At 40.9% G+C, this 27,855-nt stretch overlaps 1 protein-coding gene and 1 long non-coding RNA gene across 5 annotated transcripts in view; both read left to right on the top strand.

The window, feature by feature from the left end:
• Positions 1 to 3,867: 3,867 nt before the first annotated feature.
• The window catches only part of LOC107382673 (guanine nucleotide exchange factor VAV3), a 128,437-nt gene continuing 104,449 nt past the window's right edge, over positions 3,868 to 27,855 (top strand). For all 4 annotated transcript variants that reach the window (XM_054751313.2, XM_054751311.2, XM_070553074.1 and 1 more), the window contains exon 1: positions 3,868 to 4,283. In XM_054751313.2, the coding sequence (XP_054607288.1) occupies positions 4,077 to 4,283 (207 nt within the window). In that variant the 5' untranslated portion in view covers positions 3,868 to 4,076. The remainder of the gene's footprint in view (positions 4,284 to 27,855) is intronic.
• LOC139070588 (uncharacterized) lies at positions 24,433 to 25,600 on the top strand. Its single transcript, XR_011521080.1, has 2 exons — positions 24,433 to 24,630; positions 25,360 to 25,600. It is a non-coding gene; the product is annotated as an uncharacterized lncRNA (long non-coding RNA).

Genomic DNA, 27,855 nt, shown 5'->3' with positions numbered 1-27,855 from the left:
AGGGATAATTTTCAGTTTTGGCTTGCTTTTAGCACCCACTAGTGTTCAGTTAGTAAAACCAAAAGTGAAACTTATCTCCTCGCTGTGCATTCCTCTTTTTAACACCCAAATGCTGATGAGATAATATTTTAGTAAAAATATTATAGTTTCTTTCTACAGGAGCCGTTCTTCACTAAATCAAACAAATCAGCTGTTTTCATGATCTAAAACATTCAGGAAACATGCTGGAAGCAGACTCCAGCATCCAACGGGGACCGGACCGACACTCTGAAGTTGCAACTGTGCTATTTTGGCCACAGAGTGCAGTGGGGGTCTAAGTGGCATTTCATTAACCCTGTAAAGAGCAATTTTAGCACATACTGGGTCAAGAAAATTATTAAAAAATATGAAAAAGTTGCCTTGTACACAAAAAAATCACCTCTCTCTGCAGAATAATGACCGTGTCGTCAGACACGTTATCAGAGTGGTGATGCCGATGAAAGACCACAACATGGGCTAATGTTGCTTCAGCAAAACAACACATTAATGGTTATTTTTGCTATGATTGGTGAGGTTTTAAGGTTGAGTCATGGTAAATATTGAATTGAAGGAAACTGCATCCAGCTAATGCATCAGCTCAAACTGCAGGAAATTCTAAAGAAAACATCATGGAATTCACCATATTGTGTACCATATTGAACTATTTTGTCTTGAATACAGCATTTATACAGAAAGTATGATGCATGAAGTTTTATCCACATGAAATTTCTCGGTGTGTTTTATTATTTTTGTGCTGCCTATCTTCAATAACTCAATAAACATTACGGTTTGTGATGCCTGACCTCAGTTATGTGTTCTGACAGTGACAGAAAAAAACCCAGTTTAGCCCTGACTCTCAGATCACATCTGCCATATGTGCCCCAGCGTTTTCATGCTGTTTCCTGGACGTCCACTTGGTTAGCCATTAATGGGGTCCTCAGCTGTTTACTATTGGGGAAATTGAGGATGTGTTTTAATGTAAATGAAATTATGCCATAAAATCTTTATTTTCTTCTCAGCAAAAAAAGGTTTCAGTTAAGTATTGAGAAAATACAGCTTAAAAAGAACTGTCTGCACATCTTTTCCAAGTATTTATTAACTGCCAGTAATTATAGTTGTTGTTGTTGTTGTTGTTGTTGTTGTTGTGTGTGTGTGTGTGTGTGTGTGTGTGTGTGTGTGTGTGTGTGTGTGTGTGTGTGTGTGTGTGCGTGTGTGTGTGTGTGTGCATTTCTCAGTAAAATCTTTTGCACACGTCTGCAGAGATTTTATTGCACACGCAGAAAATCTTCAAGGTGATTAACGTTTGGAGTTACCAAAGCAAAGATGACTGCCACTACAAAATGATTTTAGCAAATACAGAATCAGCTGTAACTTTGTCAGTTTACCAAATTCTGAGCTAAAATTAGATGCTGTGGTCCCTGTGAGTGATTCACAACACACTCAGACTGCTTATCCTGCACAGCATGTAAGATTGTGCATGGTTATCTAGATTTGATCAAAACGGATATAACTCGCTCATTTCCTATTGTGAGGTGACTGCAGTTTACATCTCAGTTATGCTTTTTGACTGTATATGTGTTTCGGTAGTCCACGTGAAGCATTACTCACAGGAACGCTGATAATTATCAAACTGCATAGCTGTCCGGTTTGGGAGAGGAAATTGAAACAGGAGAAGGGTGCAGAGATGCATGCCAGCATCCGGATGTTGGCCACCTCTCGTCATTTATGCTATGTTAGCCATGGCATCCAGTTTGCAAGCTGTAGAAAAGGCTAAAGCCGAGCTGCTCAACCATTCTCCATTCAAACAAATCTTTAAACAAAAACAGAAGAGTAGGTCTATTGCTGAAAAGCTATATAGTCACTAAAAAAAGAAGGGATGAGGAAGTATGCTTTCTATTCTCTGTTTTCTTAGCCTTTGTGTGAGGTTTTTGCTTGTATGTAAATGCTCTGAGCAGCATTCATCAGCACGCATTCTTTGTAAAGAGTCTAATTTATGTCTTCAAGGGTTCCCTCCTCGATCTTAGTGAAAAGGAAGTTAATCTAGAAGGTGCACATTTCATCATTTCCACACAAGAGCATCCTCTTAGAGGAGGGTGAATGTGATTACCAGCTTGTTTCCTCCTCCAGCTTTGCCAGACTGTCACCTCTGTCTGCATCATAAAACTAATCTGCATTCATAATTCTTTTCTGTTTTTTACCTCTCATTTCCCTCTAGTTGGACACAAAAAAGATAACTAGAAGTCCTTGCTTGAGTAATTTGTGTTCGGCTTTACTCTTTGCATTGTACGGCCACTAGAGCTGGTTACTTAAACCCTAATTGCCTTGCTTAACAGTTGCTTGACTGTGTCATGGAAAGCAAAGGGTTCCACAGTCATGACCTTGCTCTGCATGTGCAACTTTGGTTTGCATCCAAATTATTATATTTTACTGTTTGCATTTATGAAGCTTTTAAAAGCATGAATTAGATGATTTTATCTGATGAGGCCTGTACCATAAATCACTGTCTGGACTTTACATAAAGACTAGAAAATAACCCAAGATTCAGGTAGCATGCTACTTTTCCATCCCCACACACAGATGGTTTAAGGATGCTCACCAGTTCTTCTGAAGACAAACATTCTTTTAGATGCTTTAAATAACGAGAAAGGTGATTTATCAAAGAAAATGACTCAGCATTAACCTCATTGATCCAATAACCATTGGACCACTAGGAGAATAATCCTTCCAGCCTTCCTTTCCTGAAGGCTAGTAGCTTCTTTCTCATTGGCCTAGTGGTAGAGTGTCCGCCCTGAGACTGGGAGATCAGGGCTTCGATTGGTCGGGTCATACCAAAGACTTAGAAAAAATGGGACCCAACACCTCCCTGCTTGACAATCAGCATTAAGGGGTTGGATTGGAGGGGTTAAACCACCAAATAGTTCCCGAGCACGGCTGTGTCTGCTGCTCACCGCTCCCCCAGGGGATGGGTCAAATGCGGAGAACAAATTTCACACACACACCTGTGTGTGTGACAACTAATGGGACTTTCTTTGCTGCCCTTTGACACCAGACCATCCTTCAAAAGTCTTCTCATTATACACTCAAGCATGCTTGCTATCAAATCGGCACTAGGTGTGTTTTCATTGTAAAGAAGGTTTTAGGTACAATTTGTCTGAATGTTCTACACAACACACAAGAGTTGTGGTATTCGTGTCATTCTTGTAACGTTTGGCCTCCTTGTATGTTTCCACCTTTGTCATTCAAATGGAAGAAAGTTGTTGGAAGAAAAATCAAGAAAAACAATCTCTGTTTTAGGTTGAAATCAAACCACCTCGACAGTATAGAACTTGTTACTACAGTTCTCCTAAACTAACAATGCACCATAATAAACTGAAACAGTCATTGCGTTTATGCACTGTGAGGAAGTCTTGCATAACGTCAAAACCTCTTTTAAAAAGCAGATCTGTGGTGTATGGAAACTCCTCACTCTGTGTAACAATTTCATATGTACATACCTGCAGGAACTAAATTGTTTCTGTGTCAAATGGTTTCAAATACCCACATTTTTTTATTGATTTACTTTGTAGATTATGCAGAACGGTGCAACACTGGATTATGTCATATGTAAATATTTATTCTTGCTGTCATAAAACTACTGACTAATAAAATTTAATGAGACAGAATTATCAAAATTAGAAAATAATTGGCTGAAAAAAATATGCAGCCAAATTAAATATGTCTTGTTAAAGTGTGGATTCTGTTTCTGTTCTACCAGACCGTGAGGCAAGCGGAAGGAGAGGAACTGGTGATGGGGGGAGGGGGGAGAGAGAGAGAGAGAGAGAGAGAGAGAGAGAGAGAGAGAGACGCTCTATCCACCGCCAGAGAAGAGCCTCACAACCCCGGACCGTTATTCGCGGAGCTGCCACCCACATCCCCACCAGCGTGCTCCGCCGCGGCGCAGCCGTGCTTCTCGGGTTTACAGCTTACATAGCATGGGTACGATTTAAAACGCTCCGTACTACCAAACCATTATCAGTTTCGTTTAAGATACTTCCCTCGCAAGTCGGGCTGAGACTGAGATGATGGAGCACTGGAGGCAGTGCGCGCTGTGGCTGATAAACTGTAAGGTGCTCCCACCTAGCCACCGGGTGACCTGGGAGTCTGCGCAGGTATTTGACTTGGCTCAAACCCTACGGGATGGAGTCCTCCTGTGCCATCTGCTCAACAACCTGAAACCCCAATGCATCAACCTGAAGGAAATCAACCTCAGACCGCAAATGTCACAGGTAACCCGTCTCTGATGTCCGCGATCCTGCTTCTTTAGTCCAAACTAGACAGGAGCCACGATGGGCAGCTCACCCAGACCTCGTAGGGAGTTCTGCTTGTTTAAAACATTTATTGCTCCTACCTGTTTGACACCACAAAAATAGTAGAACTCAACTAAATTGTAATTTAACAGTTCTTTTATAGATTCGGCTGAATAAAACTCACAAATTATGCAGTGGTTTCAATAATACATCAACTTTTACCCAAGCTGTCATCATGTAATTAGGAGCAGAAATAAAAGACAACCAAGAGGTCATTTAATTGTTCAGTTTTGTTTTAAAATAAATTAGATTACTTGTTGCGATCAAATAATGAGCCGAAAATAACACATACCCTGTCCGGTCGCGGCAAACATAAAAGTGTTGTTTCTGGGATGTGAACTTTTCTGAAAGTTGACGGAGGAGTAAATTGTAGAGGAAAACTGCATGGAATCTGGCGGGTACTTGTGACAAGTTATGTGCTGTTTTAAAGCTGCAGGTTACAAATGATAATGCAAAACATAATGCTTCTCAGGTTGTTAAAATTTCAAGTTTATTTTAGTGTTTCTTTTATATATTTGAAAACTTTTGTTAATTAGTAATTAACTAGTAGACTACTATAAAGCGTATAAAGTATTTTTGCAATGCTTTTAAATTAAATAAAACATGTATTTTTTTTGCAGATATAATAAAAGATAACCCAAATTTGGGACTGCAGATAGATAGATGTGGCCATGTGGTCGTGTTTGTCAGATACCATCTGTTTCAATAACAGCACAGCCTGATCCAGAACCAGATTAATATTCTCCTTCATCACCGTGAATCTGGCTGTTTGGCTTGATGACAACACAGTGGGGTCAACACTCACCTACCAAGTCTGCAGAACTGCTGTAGGAGTATTAAATCAGCAGTGAAATGCCACACACTGTTTTAGATATCCTGTTATTTAGGTTAATTAAGGCATGACTGTAGATCAGTGATAAAGAAGATGATCAAGTTTTGCTTTGTTAGGAAAAAAAACCCTGCTCCAAACTCAATAGCAACTTGGCACAGTCAATATGATTTGCAATTACTGTTCACCCATAATCGGGTAGCTGCTATTTGAGTCTTGCACACTGTAAGTGGTGAATTTAAGATAGCATAGAGGCTTTATATGTCACCAAGAAACCAAACATCTAAAGATATTTGCTTAGAAACTTCAATCCAATCTAAATTAGGGGCAGTAAGATGATCCTATCAGCACACTTACTGGTAATGTAAAATGTAGAAGAGACAATATTAAAGGTAATAAATAGACATAAGTGGATCTCTTGGCAATGCACAACATAATGACACTCAACAAAACAATACTTAGACTGGGTTTTCTATAGTCAGTATGTATGTCTTGCATGTGGAGAGTGCTCATAATGACCCTCCAAGGAAGACACTATATGTGTCGGCATAGATTTACAAAATGCATTTGTAAGTTTCATGCACAGGTACTGCTACTGATGCTGGTGGCTCCGTGGTACTCTGTTTCTGATTACTTTACTATAAGATGAATATTTTATACTCACAATGTTTGATGTTTAAAGTTTCTTTCAAACCCTTTTTACAGCAGCTGACTCTAGTAGGCTGTTATAATTTTAATTTTATCTATAGCACTTTGCACATATTTCATGTAGTCTGTTTTGAATGTCTCTGCCACATCACGTTTGATCTCTATACTATTGAATGAGGTTGGTTGGTAGGGCAGCCATCTTGAATTGAAACTTTTCCAGTGCCACCACATGCCACCATAGAAACCCACAGACATTGACAAATATATTTTTGACCATCTTTCTTTTTTTAGTGGCAGGGTATCATTCAAAAATATTAAATATTTATTATGAAACTTGAACAACTGACCTTTCCCCCCTTATACGAACACTGCATGTTGATATCAACTCCCGTTTGTAACATGCCGTTTTAGGGGGCGGGTGAGGAGAAAAGTGGGTGTAAGAACCCCGCTCCCCCTGACAAATTGCCCTCCCTCTATGTCCCCGAAAATTCATTTACATAACTGTGGGTGGAGCTGCTTCCCCTTCGTCTTGCATAATGGATGAGGTGCAGTGGCAGCTACTTTATCATTGGCCAATAATGACACAAGGGACGCTACTGCGGACTTACCCGTGGGACTTATGAGATGGAAAGACAAAGGCAGTGAAAGGGTGGAGTGCTACAAAGAGTCTGTCTGGCTTCAGCAGAAGCATCTCAGAGGACATAAAGGGACCCGAAGGGCTGGTGTGCTTCGCCGGGGTGGGCTGCTTAATTAAACTACAATGGTTGTGAAACTCTGGAGAGTTCACACGTGTGATACTGGAATCAGGATGTGCTGCTTTTTATTCTTGATTGTGTTTAAGGGGGTTGTGGCCTTCTGTTGAGAGATGAGAAACTTGCATTTTCATTGTGAAACTAGGGAATTATCTTCTGAAGACCAAAGCACTGACTGCCCTAAGTCAGTTGACTGGACACCATTGTAGATGGTTTGTGTTTCACTGGAGAAATTGGGCAAATTTTTCTGCAACTGCTCACACTGAAAAAATCTCCCACTTTGATCAGACTTTTACAACGCTGTTGTGAGCTAATTACACAGTCTAGACGCAGGCCAACCACACCAAGTGCAGCTCTTTGTTGGGCGTACAGAATAAAAGTCACACAATCATGGGTTTAACTTTAAGAGGAACTGCTTGTCTTGGTGCAGCAAACAGACCATGTGATCCAGCATGCATGCAGCAGGCGGTCCTTTGATTGCGTTGTTTCCTGAAATGATCAGGCTGGCATTGAAGGAGAAGAGTATAGTAAATGTAACCCAAAGCAAAAGTGTGAAAAGGAAATCTAAAAGTTTGTCCTCTAACTTGTTAAGCCCTCTGTTGCATGGTTTTCCATGACACAAGATTAAAAGCTGTTGATTCAGAGTGAGAAGGTTTACAGCGGAGCCACCAGCTGCTGAGGGCCTCTCACACAGATCAGCCGTGAGCCTCAACATGAACAGGAAATCAGGAAATGGAATAGAGGAAGGAAGTGAAACTAAACATGCCCTCGATCAGGTTCAAACCATGAGCAGTGACACATTTCAGGAACAATGAAAAGAAAAGCCACCTGGGTTTAAAAAAAACTTTTCAGCACTGGCCCCACAGATTTTCAGGCCTGCTTTGTGACTTTAGAAAGTGAAAGTGAGGAAAAAGACACCAAGTTCAGGTCTTTGTTAGGGCTGTAGCGAAGCCTCGATGACGTCGACGGCTTGATTTTAAAAATTCGTCGACGTCAGATCTGGTAGTCAACGCACGACGCCCACTTGTTGCATCCCCAGGACTTTGTAAATAGAGGAGGAATCTCCCTGTATTTCCTTTAGTTCGCCCTCTTCTCCGCCTTCACTAACATCTCCACCAAATACCGAAGACCCGGAACAATGTCCGTCCGCTACTAGATTCCTTTCCTGTTTTGCCCGCCTTCATCTCCCGGCAACGGACAACAACTTCAGGGGTCAGATGCGTTGCTCCGTCTCTACCGCAGATGTAGAAAATCACCGGGAGCGTTTCTCCCTTCATAACGGAGCTTCTTTCAGACATTAGGAGAGCTGTTTTGGTGGTAGCAGTCTCCCCTCCATGCTGGTCTGTTTGCTGGGTATTTTTGGTTTATTTAAACTTGGTAACTTGAACTTAATGTTGGTAAAGCTACTGTTAGCATTTTTGCTAACAGCTTCTTGCGGTTTGGATAAGCTGTTACGTTTTGGTTTAGAGTTCATCGTTTTTTGTGGTGCAGATCTCCCTTTTAATAATAATAATATATTTTATTTAAAAGTGCCTTTCTGGTCACTCAAGGACACTGTACAGAATAAAAACACAAATTATTCAGTAAGTAAACATACATCAACAAACAAGGAACTCTAAAATTCAAAGCTGATATGTGGTCATGAAGAGGTGAGTTTTGAGTTGTTTTTTGAATTCTGTGAATGAGTTAATGTTCTTGATGAGAGGGGGAAGGGAGTTCCAGAGTTTGGGAGCGTTGCAGCTGAAGGCTCTACTCCCCATGGTGCTGAGATGGAAGGAGGGCACAGAGAGATGAATGGAGGAGGACCTGAGGGAACGGGATGAGGTGACGACGTGAACGAGATCTGTGAGGTAGTGAGGGGCGAGGTTATGGATGGCCTTGAAGGTGAGAAGGAGAATCTTGTAGTTAATCCTGGTGTGCACGGGTAGCCAATGGAGTTGTTTGAGGATGGGGGTGATGTGATGAGAGATGGGAGTTTTAGTGACGATGCGTGCTGCTGCATTCTGAACCAACTGGAGCTTATGGAGGGTTTTCTGAGGGAGACCTGAGAGAAGAGAGTTTCAGTAATCGATACGTGATGTAACCAGACTATGGACAAGAATAGAAGTAGAGTGGACATCAAGGGAGGGGCGAAGACGATTTATGTTACGGAGATGGAAATAAGCTGACCGTGTGATGCTATTGATATGAGATTGGAAGGATAGTGTGCTGTCTAGGATGACGCCCAGACTCTTGACCTGGGGAGAGGGGAAACTGAAGTATTATCAACAGTGAGAGAGAAACTGTCAAATTTTGAGAGGGTATTCTTTGTACCAACCAAAAGAAGTTCTGTTTTGTCTGTATTTAATTTCAGGAAGTTCGAACTGAACCAGGATTTTATTTCTTGAAGGCAGGTGATGAGCGAGGAGGGAGGAAGTGCAGAATTTGGCTTACTGGACATATAGAGCTGGGTGTCATCCGCGAAGCAGTGAAAATGAATATTGAATCTGTGGAAGATATTGCCAAGGGGAAGGATGTATATAATGAAAAGGAGGGGCCCCAGGACAGAGCCCTGGGACACACCAGAAGAGACAGAAGAGGGCTGTGAGCGGGAGGATTTGATAGTAATGAACTGAGTGCGACCTGATAGGTAGGACTGAAACCACTGAAGAGGGATGTAAGAAATGCCGATGGAAGATAAACTATGGAGGAGAATGGAATGAGATATTGTGTCAAAGGCTGCACTCAGATCAAGGAGGACCAGGATGGATAGTAGACCGGAATCAGCAGCAATGAGGCGATCGTTAGTCATTTTGAGGAGGGCTGTTTCTGTGCTGTGAAGTGGGCGAAAACTGGACTGGAAGGGTTCATAGAAGGAGTTTAGTGTCAGATGGGTGTGGAGCTGGGCAGCAACAATTTTTTCTAAAACTTTGGAGACAAAGGGTAGGTTGGAGATGGGGCGGAGATTAGTAAAAATGTTAGGATCCGAACCAGGTTTTTTAAGTACTGGAGTAACTGCAGCAGTTTTGAAAATAGAGGGAACAATACCGGAGGAAAGCGATGCGTGTATGAGAGCGGAAACAAGAGGGAGCAGGGAGGGGAGGCAGGATTTAATCAAGGCCGTGGGAAGGGGATCGAGAAGGCAGGTAGAAGACTTTGACTTGTGGATAATATGTGATATCTCAGAATCACTGGGAAGTTGGAAAATGGAAAATAACTGTTGGTTCGGGAGGATCATATGGGGAGGTAGTGGGGATGCTTTGGTTGATTGCACGGTGAATGTTTATTATTTTTTCGTTGAAGAACAGAAGAAGGGCATTACAGGTAGCAGTAGAGCACATGTGTGGGGGCAGAGTATCGGATGGCCGGTGAATTTTATTGATAATGGAGTACAACGACTTAGTGTTGCCTCGATTGGAGTTGATTAGACAGGAGTAATACTTTTATTACACTTAGAGTGTTGTGGGTTTTCGGTTTAGTTTGAAATATCACCTTGAGTTTGGTTTAACCACCCAGTTTAGAGTTTGGACCTTTGGAGATCCATATTTTGGTCCAGAACCCAGTAATCTTTGCCCAGTGGGACATCCCTAGTTATTTGTACTTTTGTTTTAATTCCCCACAGGCAGAATTAGTTTTATTATTCCTAACCTGTGGATGAAAAGATTTATGTTTTTTTGTAGTTGTAAAAAAAACCTGATCATCATTTTAACTTTAAATTCCCACGTTATTGTCCCTTCCTTTTTGCACACGAGCCAAACTCCCCAGGAAGGGTTGTAACACCATTCGCATCACGCACATAAGTGACCAAAACAAAGCAGCATGGAGACACTCCGTCTCCCACCACCTCTCAGGCAGCAGCCTGCGCTCCCAAGTTCTACATGTCACCAGAACATAACCAACCGCAACAAAATAAAAGCAGTGTTATACAAAATGGAAGGCCTGTAGTGATTATTCTCTTACAGTAACAATTTATCAATTTTTTTGAGGAATTTATTAGAGATTTTTTGGTTTTTATTAACCGTGCAATAGAAAAATAATCATTAGATCAATTGTCTAAATAGTCATTAGAATAGTCGACTATTCGATAAAATAATCGTCAGAATAATCGTTTTAAAAATAATCGTTTACCCCCAGGCCTACTCTTTGTACAAAAGTACAAAAATGAGTATAAAATGTTGTCTGGGAGCAAAAAATATTCTAACAGTGGGTGTTTACATAAATGTGATGCAAAATCGTCCTTTTGAAGCTTTGTCAAACAGAAAAACCTCACATCATGCAGTCTTCACATCTTTGTTATGTTGATTCTGCTCCATAAATGAACACATTCAGCCTTTTTCCATGATACACTTGGACTTGTTTTCAGCAGGCGTGTGTCATTTCAGCTGACCCAGTGGTGACTGTAGTTGGCCAAACAGCTGTATTACTCATGTAGACTCATGAAACATTATGCACGGCACATATGTTTATATTATAAAACTGAGACCAAGATTGTGTAACATGAAACTAAAAGAAAAGCCAGCTCTTCGTACGGCAGGCTTCAAAGGCTCCGAAACTCTCTTGCAAAGAGACAAAAGTTAGACCGGGAGAGTGTGGGAGGATGAGAAAGACAAAGGGGATGACTTAACTGGCTTTTTGGGTTTAGCTGAAGAAGATATTTCGAATACTTATTAAGGTGAAATTAGGAGAGACAGAATCTAGAACCACAGTGTTTCAGACCCAGAGGTAAATGTTACCCTTTCAGGCTCAAAATAAGTTTTGATACAAGGACAAACAACTAAAACCTTCATGGGTACTTCTGAGTTAAAAAATGCTCATGAAATACATATGTGGAGTAACCAGGTAGGTAGGTTTTAACTGTTGCAAATCTGCAACGCCTGCCTCCAGAGGGTTATTCCACACAAAGAGATGGGAATGGATATGCAATGATCTCAATGGCTACAAGTCCAATAAGCGCTTGCCTTTTAGTTGTGTAAATGTGCTAAGATGACAACCATCAGTTGGTCTACCTTTGTTTTGGGACAGCAGTAACTCAGGAGGTAGAGTGGGTTGTCCAGTAATTGGAAGGTTGCAGGTTCGATCCTGGCTCTAACCAGAGAATGCAGCTGTTGTGTCCTTGGGCAAGACACTTAACCCACCTTGCCTGTTGGTGGTGGCCAGCGTTCGGCAAGCCTCACCTCTGTCAGTGCACCCCAGGGCAGCTGTGGCTACATCATAGCTCATCATCACCAGCATGCAAATAAGTGAATGATTGATTGTGTTGTGAAGTGCCTTGGGGGGTTGTAGAACCTTAAGAAGGTGCTATACAAATACAGGCCATTTACCATTTAAGCTGTAGCGGTCTCCTGTTTCCAGTCTGCTAATCAGTTACTTATTATTTTTTGGGTACCATTAGTTCCAGGCAGGAGGTTTTGCATGTCTATTTTTGGTACTTACAAGCTTCCATTGACTCTTTAAGCATTTTACTGAGCAGCATCTTTTATTCAGAGCCATGCACGGAAAAGGAAGGCCGTAGTTTCCTGCCTCCAGACATTCAAACTCTGATATCTTTGTAATTTTGTACTTTTGAAACACCTAATGAGTTCTCCAAAGAAGTTAAGTTGCTTTTCATCACATTTTAAAAACCTCCTCAGTTACACACATTTGCCATTCATCTGCTTCCATTATCTTTTTGATTTGTTTGTTCTGGATTAATAAGGTTTGATAAGTATTCAGTCATGCTGATTATTTTCACATACAGTATATGCAGATGACATATTGAACGATATTGGTATTCAGTTAGTGTCTGTAGGACACAGCCTGTCAGCCCCATGACTTGTTCTCGCTTGGTTGCCCTCCTTGATTCATTTAGAGGTAAAGGATTACATCTGTCTGTGTGTAAACACCATGTTACCTCAGCCACGCATGCCGCGTCGGAGTGAAGCCGCCATGGTTTACATTCCCAGTGTGGCGAAATGCACTGAGTTAGTTCCATCGTGTCACTATAATGTTGTGCACGTTCACAAATATAAACCGACATGGAAGGGGGATATTTGCAGAGATTACGTTGCATCTCGCTGTACACTTGCATCAGGCAAACTGACCTTTTATTCCATCACCAAGGTAACAGGCCTGAACTGCAGCCATCTGGTAAATGCACATTAAAGCATAGATAATGTTTATTCTGATTTTATTAGGAGATATTTGGCAGCGGAGAAAGTACTTGCAATCAATTTTTATTATGTTACTTTGTTCTGGCGTGGGTTCTCCGGTTAATCACCGCTGAGTGCTCTGAAAGCTCTGAGATAGTCAATACTCTCTATTGTTTCTTCTTGTGAATGATCTTCATCAGAAGTGACGTGTTGTTGGAGGAAGAGTCACATCAGAGAAAACCCTCAGCATGCGTTAGTGTTAGGAGCCTCTAAAGAGCATTATTAACACATTTTCCTATTTATACTGGTGACAAACCTTAACAGTAAGATAAATCTCCCAGTAGCTAAAGAGAAATTATCCGAGCAGCGTATGTGGTACGTCTGCTGCAAAAGAGACACATATATCTTTTTGTGCCTGTCTTGGAATAGAAACAGAAAATTAGAGATTATAGACCTGAAGGTGTTTCCAGCCAGGTCGGTTATGTGTGAGGTATCCTGTTCTGGGTGAGTCAGGGTGGAGGTGATGGATATCTGCTGTCTGCTGGAAACGGGAAAGTATTTAAACATGTAAGGAGACAGAGAGGAAATGTTAGAAACCCTGGAATGAATATGAATGGTCATGACACACTTGGATAAGGCAGGATGAGGACACAGAGCAAGGTCATATGTGTTTAGATTTCGAAATAGTAATGCCGAGGGTGGGTGGGGTGGGGGGATGGGGGCAGATCTAAAGAGTTCCAAAATGGGTAAATCTTTTTTTTTTTTGGCCTGCTGCTAAAAGTAAGTCATCTATGTCAGAGTTTTGCCTACAACCTTTCTTTTAACTGTTGGGCATAAATCAGACTGTTAGCAAAACACCTCATGTACCACTGGGCAGATCTGAATTAAGGTTTAAGAAAATAGTGCGTCCACAAGCGATTACCTTTTGCATTCAGCCAGATTAAAGATGGCTGCCACTGTTTATAAACTAACAAACACAAAAAAGACTTTAACTCAGTTGTTTTTTTTCCAGACACCAATCCAAAATGGCATTTGTTGGTAGCCGAGAGCCATTCTCAATATTCTAACGTTGCCTTAAGCTATTGAAGTAAATCCTTTCTGTTATAAAAATATCTCAATTACTGAATGGGTTTTACTGCGATGGACTGTCGACCTGTCCAGGGTGTACCTCATCTGTTTGTCCGGAGACTGCTGGAAAAGCGGATATGGAAAATGGATGGATGCATGAATGGTTTTTAATGAAAATCTATTATTGCCAGTTGAATTAAGAAAACAAAAATATCTTCAAGTCAGTCGATTTCCCGATATTGAGCTAAAACTTTATGTGGTATTACTGAGAGTCCTTCAGACCCAACCAATGGGCTTAAGTGGTCATGCGAAATGTGGGATACACTACATTCCATTACAAATATGACTTAAGTTGCAATCACACCATTATTTTTGTCATAAATGAGTGAAAATGTATGCTTTTTAAAGCTACGTGGATAAGAAATACCCTCTCCCAACCCTACCCCTGTCAGGCTAAGCATTTGTCCACCCACATGCATGGCACACTTACAAGGGTCAGACTGCACTTGACCCAACTCCCTCAAGTAACACTGCAAAAACATCATTCACACTTCTTTAACACAATCTTCTAAGAGGAAAGCGATCTGTCAGAGCAGAGGAGCAAGAGGGAGGAGGAGTACGAGGAGAGGGAGGAGGATTCTGTCCTGCTTCAGTAATCTGGTATTCAGTGTGTATTTTTCATAGGGTGCATTTTTCAACAAACAGTTTAAGTGATATCCAATTCTCCACCTTCCACCTCTCTCTCTTTCTTTAATCCTCCTTTTGTGTCCGTTTTGCACGGCTGAGCTCAACTTGCTTTGCCGTTGCGTTAAGATTTCACATCTCATGCAGTAACACTAATGCAATCCCCCTCTCTTGCGGGGGTATGGAGCAAGCTTTGTGTATGTGTGGGGGGTCACTTGGGTTAAATTCTGGATTTAATGGGAGAAGGCTCCTGGGACACACTGATGTTGTGGGGGAGGTACAGGATCGCTCCCCCCCCCCCCCCCCCCCCTTTTTGCTTCATTCTCACAACATGAAAGAAAAAAGAGGAGAATTTGTCTTTATGTGTCATCTTCAGCGAGAAACTTGGTTCTTACGAGTGAATAAAGTAATAAATACTGAAATGTCAGCAGGTCACTCATCTTCAGCTGTTCCTGTGTTTACTTTATTTAGCTGGTGGTGGAGTTTTGAATTTTTCAGTCCACAAATGTTGTCGTTTGTAGAATTTTGGAATACATTCAGGATCACAGCGACAATATGAGCAAACCTTACCCATAATTCTTGTTATGGTAAAGATCTCTATTTGATATAGCACCTTTTAGCTAGCTGTTAGCATTTTGGTTGTACTCACCGCTCTGGCCAATTCCATTGAGTAGTTTCTCAACGTTGGAATGGTTATGGTTTACCCGGTTTCACACTGAAAGCATCAGTGGCGCGGAATAGCACTGCTTCAAATAGAATCCATTATAGTCTATGAAGTGTTTCAAAACAGCAGTGATGCTTCAATTTCCAGGCCCGTCCCAGAAGAAGCACGCCGCGCCGCTAAAGATAGGATCAGGTTCTATTTTTGCTGCTTCCGGGATGCGTCAATTTCCGCGTTCAACATAGGGCTAGACAGGAAACCACACACAGTTTCAGTGTAAACGCACTGGTAAATTTCAAAATAAAAGTACTGCAGCATTGTAATTTCATATATATGAAGCTTACGTGTGACCTAACGGCTTATTTACTCACAGCATCATTCCAGAAGTGCAGTGGTGTGTTTCTCATGGCTTTAATCCTGGCAGTGGAGAGGAACAACATCATACATGACATCAAACATCAATCAATCAATCAAATGTGATTTCCTTCTTTTTGGTTTAATGGCGGATTTGCATAAACAAACCGTAACCTGAAGTCTCAAGGGATCTTGTAATCTCGCGAGTCCAGCAAACAGTACAGCAAGGAAGCCATGCCGCTACCAAGACTCTCTCAGTGTGAAAAAAGGACCGCAAAGGACCGCTTAGAAGTTTGCAAGTAAACCGTTCCGCTGCCGTTTCGTGCCGTTGATGCTATCAGTGTGAAATCGGCGTTAGAGTTTGAAATGGTAAATGGCCTGTATTTGATATAGAGCCTTCTAGGGTTCTGCAACCCCCCAAAGCACTTAACAACACAATAATTTATTAACCCAGGCACACACACACACTCACACACTGCTGGTGATGAGCTACGTTGTAGCCACAGCAGCCCTGGGGCACACTGACAGAGGCGAGGCTAATGAGCGCCACCAGCCCCTCCAATCGCCTCCAGCAGGCAAGGAGGGTGACGCGTCTTGCCCAAAGACACAACGACCGTGAGAAACTGAGCGGGGCTCAAACCTGCAACTCTCTGATTACAGGGCGAGCACATAACTTCTGTGCCACTGGTTATGGTTATGGTACTTGGTTTGGGTTAAGACTGTTTTTGCAAGTTACACTCTGACCTTCAGTTCAACAAAACTTCATTTTCTTCTTTAATCCTAAATTATATAATAATTTAGCATAATAACCCACACTCGGATCAGCAGCACAGTAACATCTTGAGGCAAATATTGACTTAGCAGCAGTGTGATAAGACTCTTAAACAAGTGTCCGGGAGGCTGTTGCAAACTCTAAATAGATGAAATCATGAATGACTGGAAAAAGTGACACCACAGGATTGCATAGTCAGTGTCTTTTGCAGTCATGTGCTGCTGTGCATCAAGTGTGTGGGCGTTAATTTTAGCGTTTAGCACTTAAAAAAAATAACCTATGAAGGAGTTTACCAGAGTGGTTTCTTGGAGTTGAAATCTGCTGACTGTTACTTTATGATGACATCATTTTAGTGAGATAAGTAGTAAGATGAGTGTCCTTACTGATGGGGGAAGAGGGCAGTGTGTTTCATCCAAGTCAGCAGATCCTCACTTCCCCCTCCACCTCCTGTTTCCTGGTTTCACGCCTCCTACATGACTTGGATGTGACCTGCTTGTTTGGATTGTGATACGACACGGGTGTACAGATGGCATTTGTGCTCATTATTTAATCCAAGCATGGCAAACCCTTAGTATGTCAGTAAGCACTAGTTTAAACGTCATTAACTAAGCAGCATGAGAGCCTAACTCACTGTCTTTTACATCGTTCCTCTATGAGGGAACAGGATTTCATTATCCTCCACACATACTCGGGCCATAAACGGTTCCAGCTTGTTGCTATGGAGCCTTGACTCATGTCAGGGAATACATAAGCAGAAACTGGATCCCTATTATGGATGTTACGGATACAGAGCACGACCTCATATCGAACAGCAGAGAGGCAGCTCCTCTTTAAGGACAACTTTTTGATCTGTACACTTAGATTTGAGAAATGAACTGTTCTGGTGGTTCTTATATAAATGGTTCATTTTCCTACAGGCTGAACTAAATCTGGTCTCAGTTCTTTCTTACATAACATGTAGTTAAACTAAAATACAGCAATTAATTATTTAGGATTTCTGATTAGTGATTCTTGCATTTTTATGTAAAAGATCCTGCAGTCAGGAAAATTCCTGACAATCTCATTCAAAAACACGATTTATACACTGTTCAGTTCAGTTCAGTTCTTTTTTATTCAAACATATACATCCTTACAACTTATCCTTCCAACTATTTGCTTGAAAAGGAGTAAGCAGAAGTAAACACTTATTTAGCCCTACCCCCTTAAATTTAACTCTCATTCATGCACTTTTAGTATTAACTTCAATCAATCAATCAATCAATCAATCAAAGCTTTATTTATAAAGCGCCTTCCGCTTTATAAAATTACTCAGACAAAATATAAAACAAACATCAAACAACAAACCAAACATACCAATACATCAAATAAACCATAAAAATGAACCATAAACAAACCCCACCACATCATATTTACTTTCATAGCATAAATATGTACGTTTCTAATTCACAAAATACGTAACAAACAACCGTAATGCTTCACCATAACATTTTTATATTAAACACATCAAACTGCTTCACATCTGTCATTCCTTCTAGAAATGTTATTGATCTGGAGTGAAGAGATAAAAACACCAACAATAATCTGAACATTTAATTTACTTTTAAACCTCTCATTGATATTTGCTCAGTTTGTGTTTTTAGAATATAAACAGCTTAGTTTGATACATAAGTAGGAAATGCTGAGGAAAAACAATTAGTTAAAAATAATTTTCTTACTATTACATTTATTTATTTGTTTAACTATCATTAGATGTTTTTATTGCCTGTAGCGAAATGGCAAAAGGCGAGTGTTTATGACCTTGCCTGCAGGCTGCAGGTATGTGTGTGTGTGTGTGCGTGCGTGCACACGTGCAAGTTTTTGTTTACATACTAAATTAGCAAACATAAAAATGGCTACAACTCAATGGGTTGGTTTTACAAATATTAAGCATTGGTTTAATGTGGTTACAGCTTACAGCCAACAGATTACACATGGTCTATAGGCCTTGAAATATTATTATTGGTATTTATTGGTAATCAAAACTAAATAGCACTCATTTAAAATTAATTACACCCAAATGAAAAAAAAATTAAACAAAGCTTAATAATATAAATGTAACAATTAGATAATAAGTTGACCCTTATTTTACATGTTGGGTGTGAGGAAGCACAGTGGAGAAGATACTGTAGTTGCATCACATCATGTAGACCACAGGAGTGTGACACCTGATGGGGTTTTACTGTGTGGAATTTACATGTTCTCTCTCATGTGTGGGTGGGTTTTCTGTGTATACTCTGGTTTCCTCTCACAGACCAAAAACATACATTTTGGGATAGGTGGTGGCTTTAAATTGATTTTAGATGTGAGCGAGAGACCCTGTGATAAACTGGTGACCCTTCCAGGGTGCAGAACCTCACCACCCACTAATGGGAGGAGATAGTTACCGGTGTCGGTACAGGATCTGCTTGGGTGCAGGATCGGCTCGGGGTCCTTCGACTGCCGATGATGTCAAAGTAGTTGATTGGCTGAACATGAAGCTTACGGAAGTTACTTTATCACGTTATGATTTTGATTGGTCAGAACTAATTTTGTCGTAGTCTTAGCGGTTGTAGTCCTGTAGTCCAAAAATCTACTTTTTTTTTTGAGAAAATATGTTTGAATTTCTAAAGGAAATGTAAAATATAAGCAAATGATAAACGGTGACCCTCAAAAGCTCTTGATGTTGATGAAATGGGGCAAAATAAAATATAAGAACTTTATTGAAAGACACCAAGCAATATTTTGAATCAAAGAATGTATTTAGATAACAACTAAGGAAATATACAGACGAACTCCACGTTAATACAAACAGATATGGCTTCACATATAAGAACTGTTCTATTTTTTGTCAGTCCGATGTTGGTTTTATGCAGTTTTACATTCTTTACAAAACAAAGATAATATGGTGTTTTATTAACAAATTACATTTATAAAGAAAACATTTAGGTGTTAACAAACAAGAATTTATTAACAAAACTACTGATGTCTTTCCAAAACGTATGTGTGAAAGCCAAGTAGATTTGCAGTAATGTGACGTCATCGGCAGTCGAAGGACCCCGAGCAGATCCTGTACCGACACCGGCTCACTGTAGCCTACTTCGATTGGGATCAATTGGTTTTGAGAAATGGATGGATGGAAGTTGGGTCTGATTTACCTTTGGAGTCTAGTTCTAGCACAGCACTGTTGATCACAACCTGATTTTTAATGTAAAACCAATTAGATCCAACAAAACCTCTTGGAATGCTTCTAATTTACTCTTTCAAGTGCAAGAATGATGAGCAGATTTCTGCAGTAAAGCGGATGTTGTACCGGTCTGTCATGGTGAAGTGAGAGCTGAGCTGGTTTAGTTAAGGTTAAATAAACAAATAGCTCTTAAAGTGACAGTGTGCATTTTCCCTGGCGATTGGGGGCAGTAGATACTTAAATCATTGCAAGCAAGCAGTAGTTTTGTGTTCAAGTAAGACTTTACCAACAGATAGCCATTAGGGTCAAAAATCCTTGGGAGTGCAATAGGGCTGGGCGATATGACGATTTTAGACCGTTTTATGATCTTCACATCTGACGGTCTGTCATTTTTGAGAGACCGTTTTATCACGATTCACAGCTCTGCTGTTGAATTTCTGCCTCTGAATGAAAAGGAACTTACCCCAGGCGAATGACACGCCTTTGTTTGACCCTTAACCAATCAGAGTGAGTCATAGTAATATATTAGTGCCCCGCTTGTTTTCATTTGTGTGTGAACAAACATGGCTTTGCCGCGGCTGAGCGACACGTTCCGAAGAGGAATGCAGGGTTTCCTTAGCGCGCGGCGCTAACAACTTAGTGACGTGACATGTCTCGGAGAAAGCGTAAAAATACGTTGGACGCTTCTTCTGAAGCAGGAAAATAACACTTCTTCTTAAGCAGAGCACGACGTCGCCTCGGCTCGTTCACCCTCTGCCGAGCCGGTGTCGGTACCAGACTGAGCTCGGTCACTGGGTCGCTGGAGCTACCCCGTGACTGCCTGATGGAAAACCAGCGGGTTTCATCAGACTCGTAGTTTCTTGTTTTTGTTGGGGACCCCCTGTAATTTACCGCTCCCTCCTGCAGTCTTCCCCTATTACAATTTAAAATGATTCTGTAAACTCCGTGTATCAATAGAAACAATCTCTGCCTCTGCCAGCTGCAGTAAATGTAGTTTCCAAATAATAAGAGGTGCATTCATCTGTGTATCTCCTTTGATCCGCATTAGTGATATTTTCAGCACCAGAACAGTGAAGCAAAGAAAGATTCCTGAGTTTGTTTGTAATTTTATTTATTAGGTGCATCTAACCTGTTCTATTTTTCTCTGAAATGAGATCAAATCAGTGCTTCTATGGGTTGTCTCCAATCTGCACTGGAAAATTTTACCTTATTTAGAGACTTGTTGCAGAAAATATTCAGAATGCGGAGTTTTTTTGCTACCTCAAGCGATCTCTAAAACCAGTATGGCGTTTAAAGCGTGCCACAACCCGTGCACGCGCATTGGGTCCACAGCGCGCGTGTGAACGGGACTCGCGAGCGAAAATATACATGGCAGCGCGCGCATGAACGGGACTCGCGAGCAAAAATATACATGGCGAGAGGTCATTTGTGCACTGAGAGGGAGCAAACTGTGTCTGTGAGCGCACAAGGATGTGCACAAGTGACAAACCTGCGTGCGCGCGTTGCCAACGAGCACACGGCAGAGGAAAACGTGCGCGCGCGGCAGCCTCTCTGCGCGCTCGGTTTCTAATTCCGCTCGCTCGGCTGTGAGGAGTTTTGGCACTCTGGAGGCGTGGCCTGTGGCAGATCTTCCCTGTCCTCTGATTGGTTAGTTTACCCCGCACTTTACTCTCTACCTATCTATATAAAAAAATCTGAGATTCAGCAGTTGCTGTCATAGCTCAGCTGGGAGAGCGGATGACTCTCACTCAGGTTCGAGTCCGGCCAAGGAACATAGAGTTGATGTCATATTATTCTTTCCTAATTCCTGTGATATTATTTTACAGTTGTGACCGTTCAACTGTCATTAAACGTCCGAATGTTTGCTGGGCAGTGTTTTAAAAAGTGCACATAAGCTAGATGGTTTTAACCAGGTAAAAATAGACTTGTGGGTGTAGGTATGTTCAAGTTTAAAAAGTTCTTGCCTCATTAGTGTATTGTTTATTTTTTTCAGCATTTAATTGACAAATTATCCTTTCAAATAATTAATTGATGAGTTACATAATTGTCCATTTAGAATTGTTGAATGGACTGAGTCAAGTTTGGTGCACTTTATATATTTCAAAACATGTTTTTTTTAAATTATGCATATAAATAATTTTAATGTTAATTTATTGAAATATTTCTATTTTTTCATTACCTCACCCTTGTTTTGACAAAAACAAGACCTTGCTGGATAATATCATGGAGAAACTATTTGTTCACAGTACATGGCTCAGTGAGGATCTGTATACCAAAGGAGGAGATACTCAGAAATCTGTCTGCAGATTGTTACAACCCAGACTGGAAGTGGTGGGCTGTAATAAGAAAGGAGACCAAACAGAGGAGTGGGGGTTCAACAACTGATTTATTTAACCAAAGTAAGGATTTACTAAAGCAAGTTAGTGAACAGAAAATGGCCAGTGAGGACTCCACCACACAGGAGAGACCCAGTGAAAGCAGAAAAACAGTAGGCTTTGTAGGCAGCACCACACCCTGAGCCCAGGTGCCTCCAAGGCTGCTTAACGAGCTGCCTACAACAGAAGAAAAACACAATTAAACACAAATGAAAACCCAATGAGACGGTGGGGGCATCACAACATGTTCAGGACTACCCAAACACCAGTAATTCTTGACTGCACTGATCTGAGGTGTCAATGGCCATATTCCCCTCTCTTCCAGAGTCATATATTTTCCTCAAGTTCAACTGCACTCTGAAGAGGCTGATTTGGATTGTGCCACATAGGCCAGTGACCTTTGTCTCAGCACTGTATGCTGGAACTATCAGCGACCAACCTGGGAATCTGGTGTGTTGAAAATGCTACAACTAGAGATGGTCATCATGGTAGACAGGGGTTTCGTCATTGATGACATTGTGCCCTGCAAAGTGTACAGGCCAGCTTTTCTTTCTGGCAAACCTCAAATGTCTGCATGTAAAGTTATAGAAACAGAAGCCATAACATCTCTGAGTGCATGTGGAGCGCTCCATTCATCTGGTCCAAGAACACTAGGATTTTGATTGTTATTCCCCTCCTTGCATTTGTAAACAATCAGCTATATGCTGTGGTTTTTCTCCTTACCAACTTTTAAAATAGCCCACTAGTGAAGGCCTGGGCAAAGAAGCCTGATGTCTGAGAACCTCAACATATGTACGGCAACCACACCGTATATTTACACACTTTCATAAAGAAGCTGCATATCAAGCTTTCATTCAGATGACCTTCAACAGTGCTGCACCCTGCTGAGGGACATCCGAGTAAAACCTTGAGATGGCCATTTTCTGTTCACTAACTTGCTTTAGTAAATCCTTACTTTGGTTAAATAAATCAGTTGTTGAACCCCCCACTCCTCTGTTTGGTCTCCTTTCTTATTACAGCTCACCACTTCCAGTCTGGGTTGTAACAATCTGCAGACAGATTTCTGAGTATCTCCTCCTTTGGTATATAGATCCTCACTGAGCCAAGTACTGTGAACAAATAGTTTCTCCGTGATATTATCCAGCAAGGTCTTGTTTTTGTCAAAACAAGGGTGAGGTAATGAAAAAATAGAAATATTTCAATAAATTAACATTAAAATTATTTATATGCATAATTTAAAAAAACATGTTTTGAAATATATAAAGTGCACACGACTTGACTCAGTCCATTCAACAATTCTAAATGGACAATTATGTAACTCATCAATTAATTATTTGAAAGGATAATTTGTCAATTAAATGCTGAAAAAAATAAACAATACATTAATGAGGCAAGAACTTTTTAAACTTAAACATACCTACACCCACAAGTCTATTTTTACCTGGTTAAAACCATCTAGCTTATGTGCACTTTTTAAAACACTGCCCAGCAAACATTCGGACGTTTAATGACAGTTGAACGGTCACAACTGTAAAATAATATCACAAGAATTAGGAAAGAATAATATGACATCAACTCTATGTTCCTTGGCCGGACTCGAACCTGGATCCTGCAGAGTGAGAGTCACCCGCTCTCCCAGCTGATCTATGACAGCAACTGCTGAATCTCAGATTTTTTTATATAGATAGGTAGAGAGTAAAGTGCGGGGTAAACTAACCAATCAGAGGACAGGGAAGTTCTGCCACAGGCCACGCCTCCAGAGTGCCAAAACTCCTCACAGCCGAGCGAGCGGAATTAGAAACCGAGCGCGCAGAGGCTGCAGAGCACGCAGAGAGGCTGCCGCGCGCGCACGTTTTCCTCTGCCGTGTGCTCGTTGGCAACGCGCGCACGCAGGTTTGTCACTTGTGCACATCCCTGTGCGCTCACAGACACAGTTTGCTCCCTCTCAGTGCACAAATGACCTCTCGCCATGTATATTTTCGCTCGCGAGTCCCGTTCACGCGCGCGCTGCCATGTATATTTTCGCTCGCGAGTCCCGTTCACACGCGCGCTGTGGACCCAATGCGCGTGCACGGGTTGTGGCACGCTTTAAACGCCATAGTACAGCCGCACATCAGAGCCGTATTTGAGCTTAACTATCCACTACATGAGCAACTGGGAGCTACATAGTATTTTGAACAAGTTAATGTTTGCACAATACGTTTGCAATTGACATGTTTGCACTTTAAATATGTTTACGATTTTAATTTATGTTAAGTTACTTGAAAAACGAGAAAAACTGATTTTTGTAATTGTTTCTCTCAGGGCGTTTATCATCTCTGGTGTGAGTTTAAAATATAAGTGTGTTAGTGTGTTGTAGAGCTGAAACAACTAATCGATTTAATCGATTATAATCGATTATTAAAATAGTTAACAACTTTTTTAGTCATCGATTAGTTGTTTAATAATCATATTTTACCGCATAAAGTCTATTTTTTACCACAATCTGACATCGGTTACAAGCTGTTAAATTTGCCGCCAGTGTGTGGCAGTAATGAGCCACTGATCTACCAGTGGAGCCGTAGAAGAAGAAATGAGCCAATGGGTGCCCTCGGTTTTCATGACGTATCACGTTACTGACGCTCATCTTGCTGTGAGAGATGGCGGAACAAGAGGAAATACGGAAGAAAAATAGAAGCGACAAAACTGAAGAGAAACCCCGGACAAAAACCTCACGAGTATGGGAGCACATTTGAGACGAAAGCATGTGGGGGCTGATGCAGCAGAGGAAGAGCACCGCGGTCAAGTGAGCCGTCATTTGGAAGAGCCAGCCCGGTAAGTAACAGAAAATAAACAAGCTGGACTTAGTGTTTTAGCTGAGTTCGTTATAGTGGATGTTAAACATGTTTTTTTGCCGCGTCAGTCTGCGGTGTTCTACTTCTGATTGACTAGATGCAATCGTGAATCTCCTCCGTGTTGTGTATCATGCGCTTGCCAAATTTAGCACGTCTGTTTATAAGAATGTTCTCGTTAAGAGAAAAACGGCACAAACCCATAACTATGTTCCTCATTCAAAAAAGGACAACTCCGCGGAGAAAAATATACAGACAAGCTGTGTCCAGGTGAATATAACGCGGCATAGTTGTACACTTTCAATTTTTAAATACAGGAGAAATTCAGAAAAAGTCATTTTTTTACTATTAAAAGGCTGTTTTACTATCTAACGCTGTAAAACGCCTCACAACACATTTTTATCATGTTTCTTAAACAGTATTACACAAAATAAACATTTTTCACATTTCTCTGGCTAATTTAAACACTCCCGACTCAAAGTAAAAACCTCATGAGCTTCTTACTTAGAGCTTTTTAATAGTAAAAATGTTTTACTTTTTTTCTGAATATCTCCTGTTGCGGGCTATTTTGTAGAACGTAACCCTCAAAGTAAATGATCACTGTATATTGTTAATTAATTCAAATAATATAATATTGATTTAGTGTTGTAGTGTGTGTGCTGCTTTATTTTATATGTGTACTTATTTCAGTCTATTTGTGTTTCTTATGCAGAAAAAAACAAGCAACGATGGACAACTACATGGGGAAGAAGACACTCACCCCCCAGCAATTCATACCACTTACAAACTCTATTCTAAACATGCTGGTAAAAGACATGAGGCCACTATCCATGGTGGAAGGAGCAGGCTTCCAGCTAATGCTAAAAATTATTCTGGACTGATATTTTGCACTGTTTAGCTCATTTTATACTGCTGACTGTGTTCATGTGCAATAAAATAGATTGCAGTCAACTGCACAATTCTCTTATGTTTTTTTGTTCTTAACTGAAATGCATCCATCACTTGTATAGGTTAAATAGCTAAACAATAACAAACCGATTAATCGATTAATCGAAAAAATAATCGACAGATTAATCGATTATGAAAATAATCGTTAGTTGCAGCCCTAGTGTGTTGATTATCCCTAATATGAATAAATGTTTATTTATTCAATGTTTCTCTTCTTTAATACGCAATTGAAGTTATGCTATTCATGGATAAAAAATCGTGATAAAATCGAAATCGTGATAAAATATTGGAAAAATCGTGATATTCTATTTTTGCCATATCGCCCAGCCCTAGAGTGCAACCTCCAGCAAAATAACAAGAACACCAGATTCCCTTTCATCACTTGCAATGAGTGAATAGGTAAATGTGTAAAAGACCAATGTTTATTAATGCTGAAAGTTTTGTAACCGTTTGTTACAAATCAGTAAATGCGTTCTGTCCTCACGGGTTTCCATAAAGGAAACATGGCATCCAATATTGCGTCGCCCAGAGACTTAGGCCCACTCCCATGTATTTTAGATGCGATTTTTATGGTTATATGTTATGACACTGCCAACATTTTTCAACAGCGGGGTATCTTTTAATTAATTTACAACAACATGTCAATGGATCTTTCCAGAGATTAATGGTAAAAACTACACATTGCCACTTTAATGTTGAAGGGTTCTCCATTATTGTTCCAACCCTCAACAGAACTCAGGTCATTAGATTTTTCGAGGAAACACTGACAGCTGTTCTGTCAGCTCCCACACCTTGTAAGGAATCCCAGCTGGTGATGGTGGAGGTTATCTGCCATCCTGAGTCCTCCTGTGAGCTTATTCTTTGGTGTTGCCCCAACTTTTGCTTCAATCATAACTTTCAATCAACAGCTGCATTCTTTTGAGAAAAGATTGTGGTCAGAAATCCTCTTGAATAATGATATACTACAATGGTTTTTTTTTTGTCACCAACAGTGTTTTTCTTCAGATAAAGATATTTAAACATTAACTGATTCAACTGCTGAGCTCCAGAGTCTGATGCACAAGAAGAGCATGCATGTGGAACAGTTAGAAGTTGCCTGATACTGCTACACCCTAAAAAAACAACAACAAAAAATAACACACAGATTCCCCTCCTCCGTCTTCAACTTTGAGGGGATGACACGCTGTCGTTCAAACGAAGCTGCTTCCCTCAGATAATATTCTGAGGTCCTCTGGGACTCTCCAGAGACTCCAGGCAGACAAGATGTGCTTGTCTGATAAAAGGAAGTAATGTGTACAAGTGTAAACATTCATTTATATCCTCTCAGTTTTTGTTTGCTGATCTGGCCCGATCTGGATCTGACTGGATGTAGGTTTTTCTGTCTTGTGGAGCCATCTGGAAATTCAAATTAATTTCTTCTAAAGAGGCGTTTTATATCAGATGCCTGGAGATGCACTTTGCAGATCTTTTTTTTTTCTTGCACTGTTTCAGGAGGTTGAGGGTGTGCTGTGCATTTATAAAAAGGTGTTACAGCTAGTGATAGGAATTCCGGCTCTTTTTAGAGAGCCGGTTCTTTTGACTCAGCTCACCAAAAATAGCCGGCTCTTTTGGCTCCCAAGTGGCTCCTCAGATTTTCTGTTGCGTAGAGTACATTTATAACCAAAATAATGCTAAACTATATGTACAATAATTTACTAATGTAAAAAAAAAGCAATATATCAAATATTTATCATTTCTATGGATTTAATAACTGAACACTTTAAGAAATCTCCACTTCCCTACTGCTGGCGCTCATTTTCTCACCGTCTTCGTCGCACTCTCCTCTCTCTCTTGCTCGCCTTTTTCCTCCTCCTCATTCCCTCTCATCTCCCTCCACCCTCATGTGCTCTGTTGTGTGTCTGTCTGAGTCTGATCCTCCCTCTTCCCTGCCCCTACTGCTCTGTGTGGACAGTTTGGACACACAGTTACACATGTTGACCAATCACCTGTAGCTTTCACCAAGGCAAGGGGGGATGGGGGGGGGGGGGGGGGGGGGGGGCGGCTCCCAATGACGAGCCGGATCCCGTCGCTCACTTCAAAGAGCCGGCTCTTAGAGCTGGTTCGTTCGCGACCGACACATCACTAGTTACAGCATCATTCTGGGCTTTATGTTTCCTGGGGTAACATTGACTGAATTTACTTTATCATAAGCAGCCAAACTGAATCAGGTCTTCAAGTTGGGATACCTTAGCATGGGTTTTTGCCGATGACCCATATTTCC

Source organism: Nothobranchius furzeri, chromosome 7 (genome assembly GCF_043380555.1).
Source record: "Nothobranchius furzeri strain GRZ-AD chromosome 7, NfurGRZ-RIMD1, whole genome shotgun sequence".
NCBI classification, from domain to species: domain Eukaryota; kingdom Metazoa; phylum Chordata; class Actinopteri; order Cyprinodontiformes; family Nothobranchiidae; genus Nothobranchius; species Nothobranchius furzeri.
This window is presented reverse-complemented; position numbering and strand designations above follow the sequence as displayed.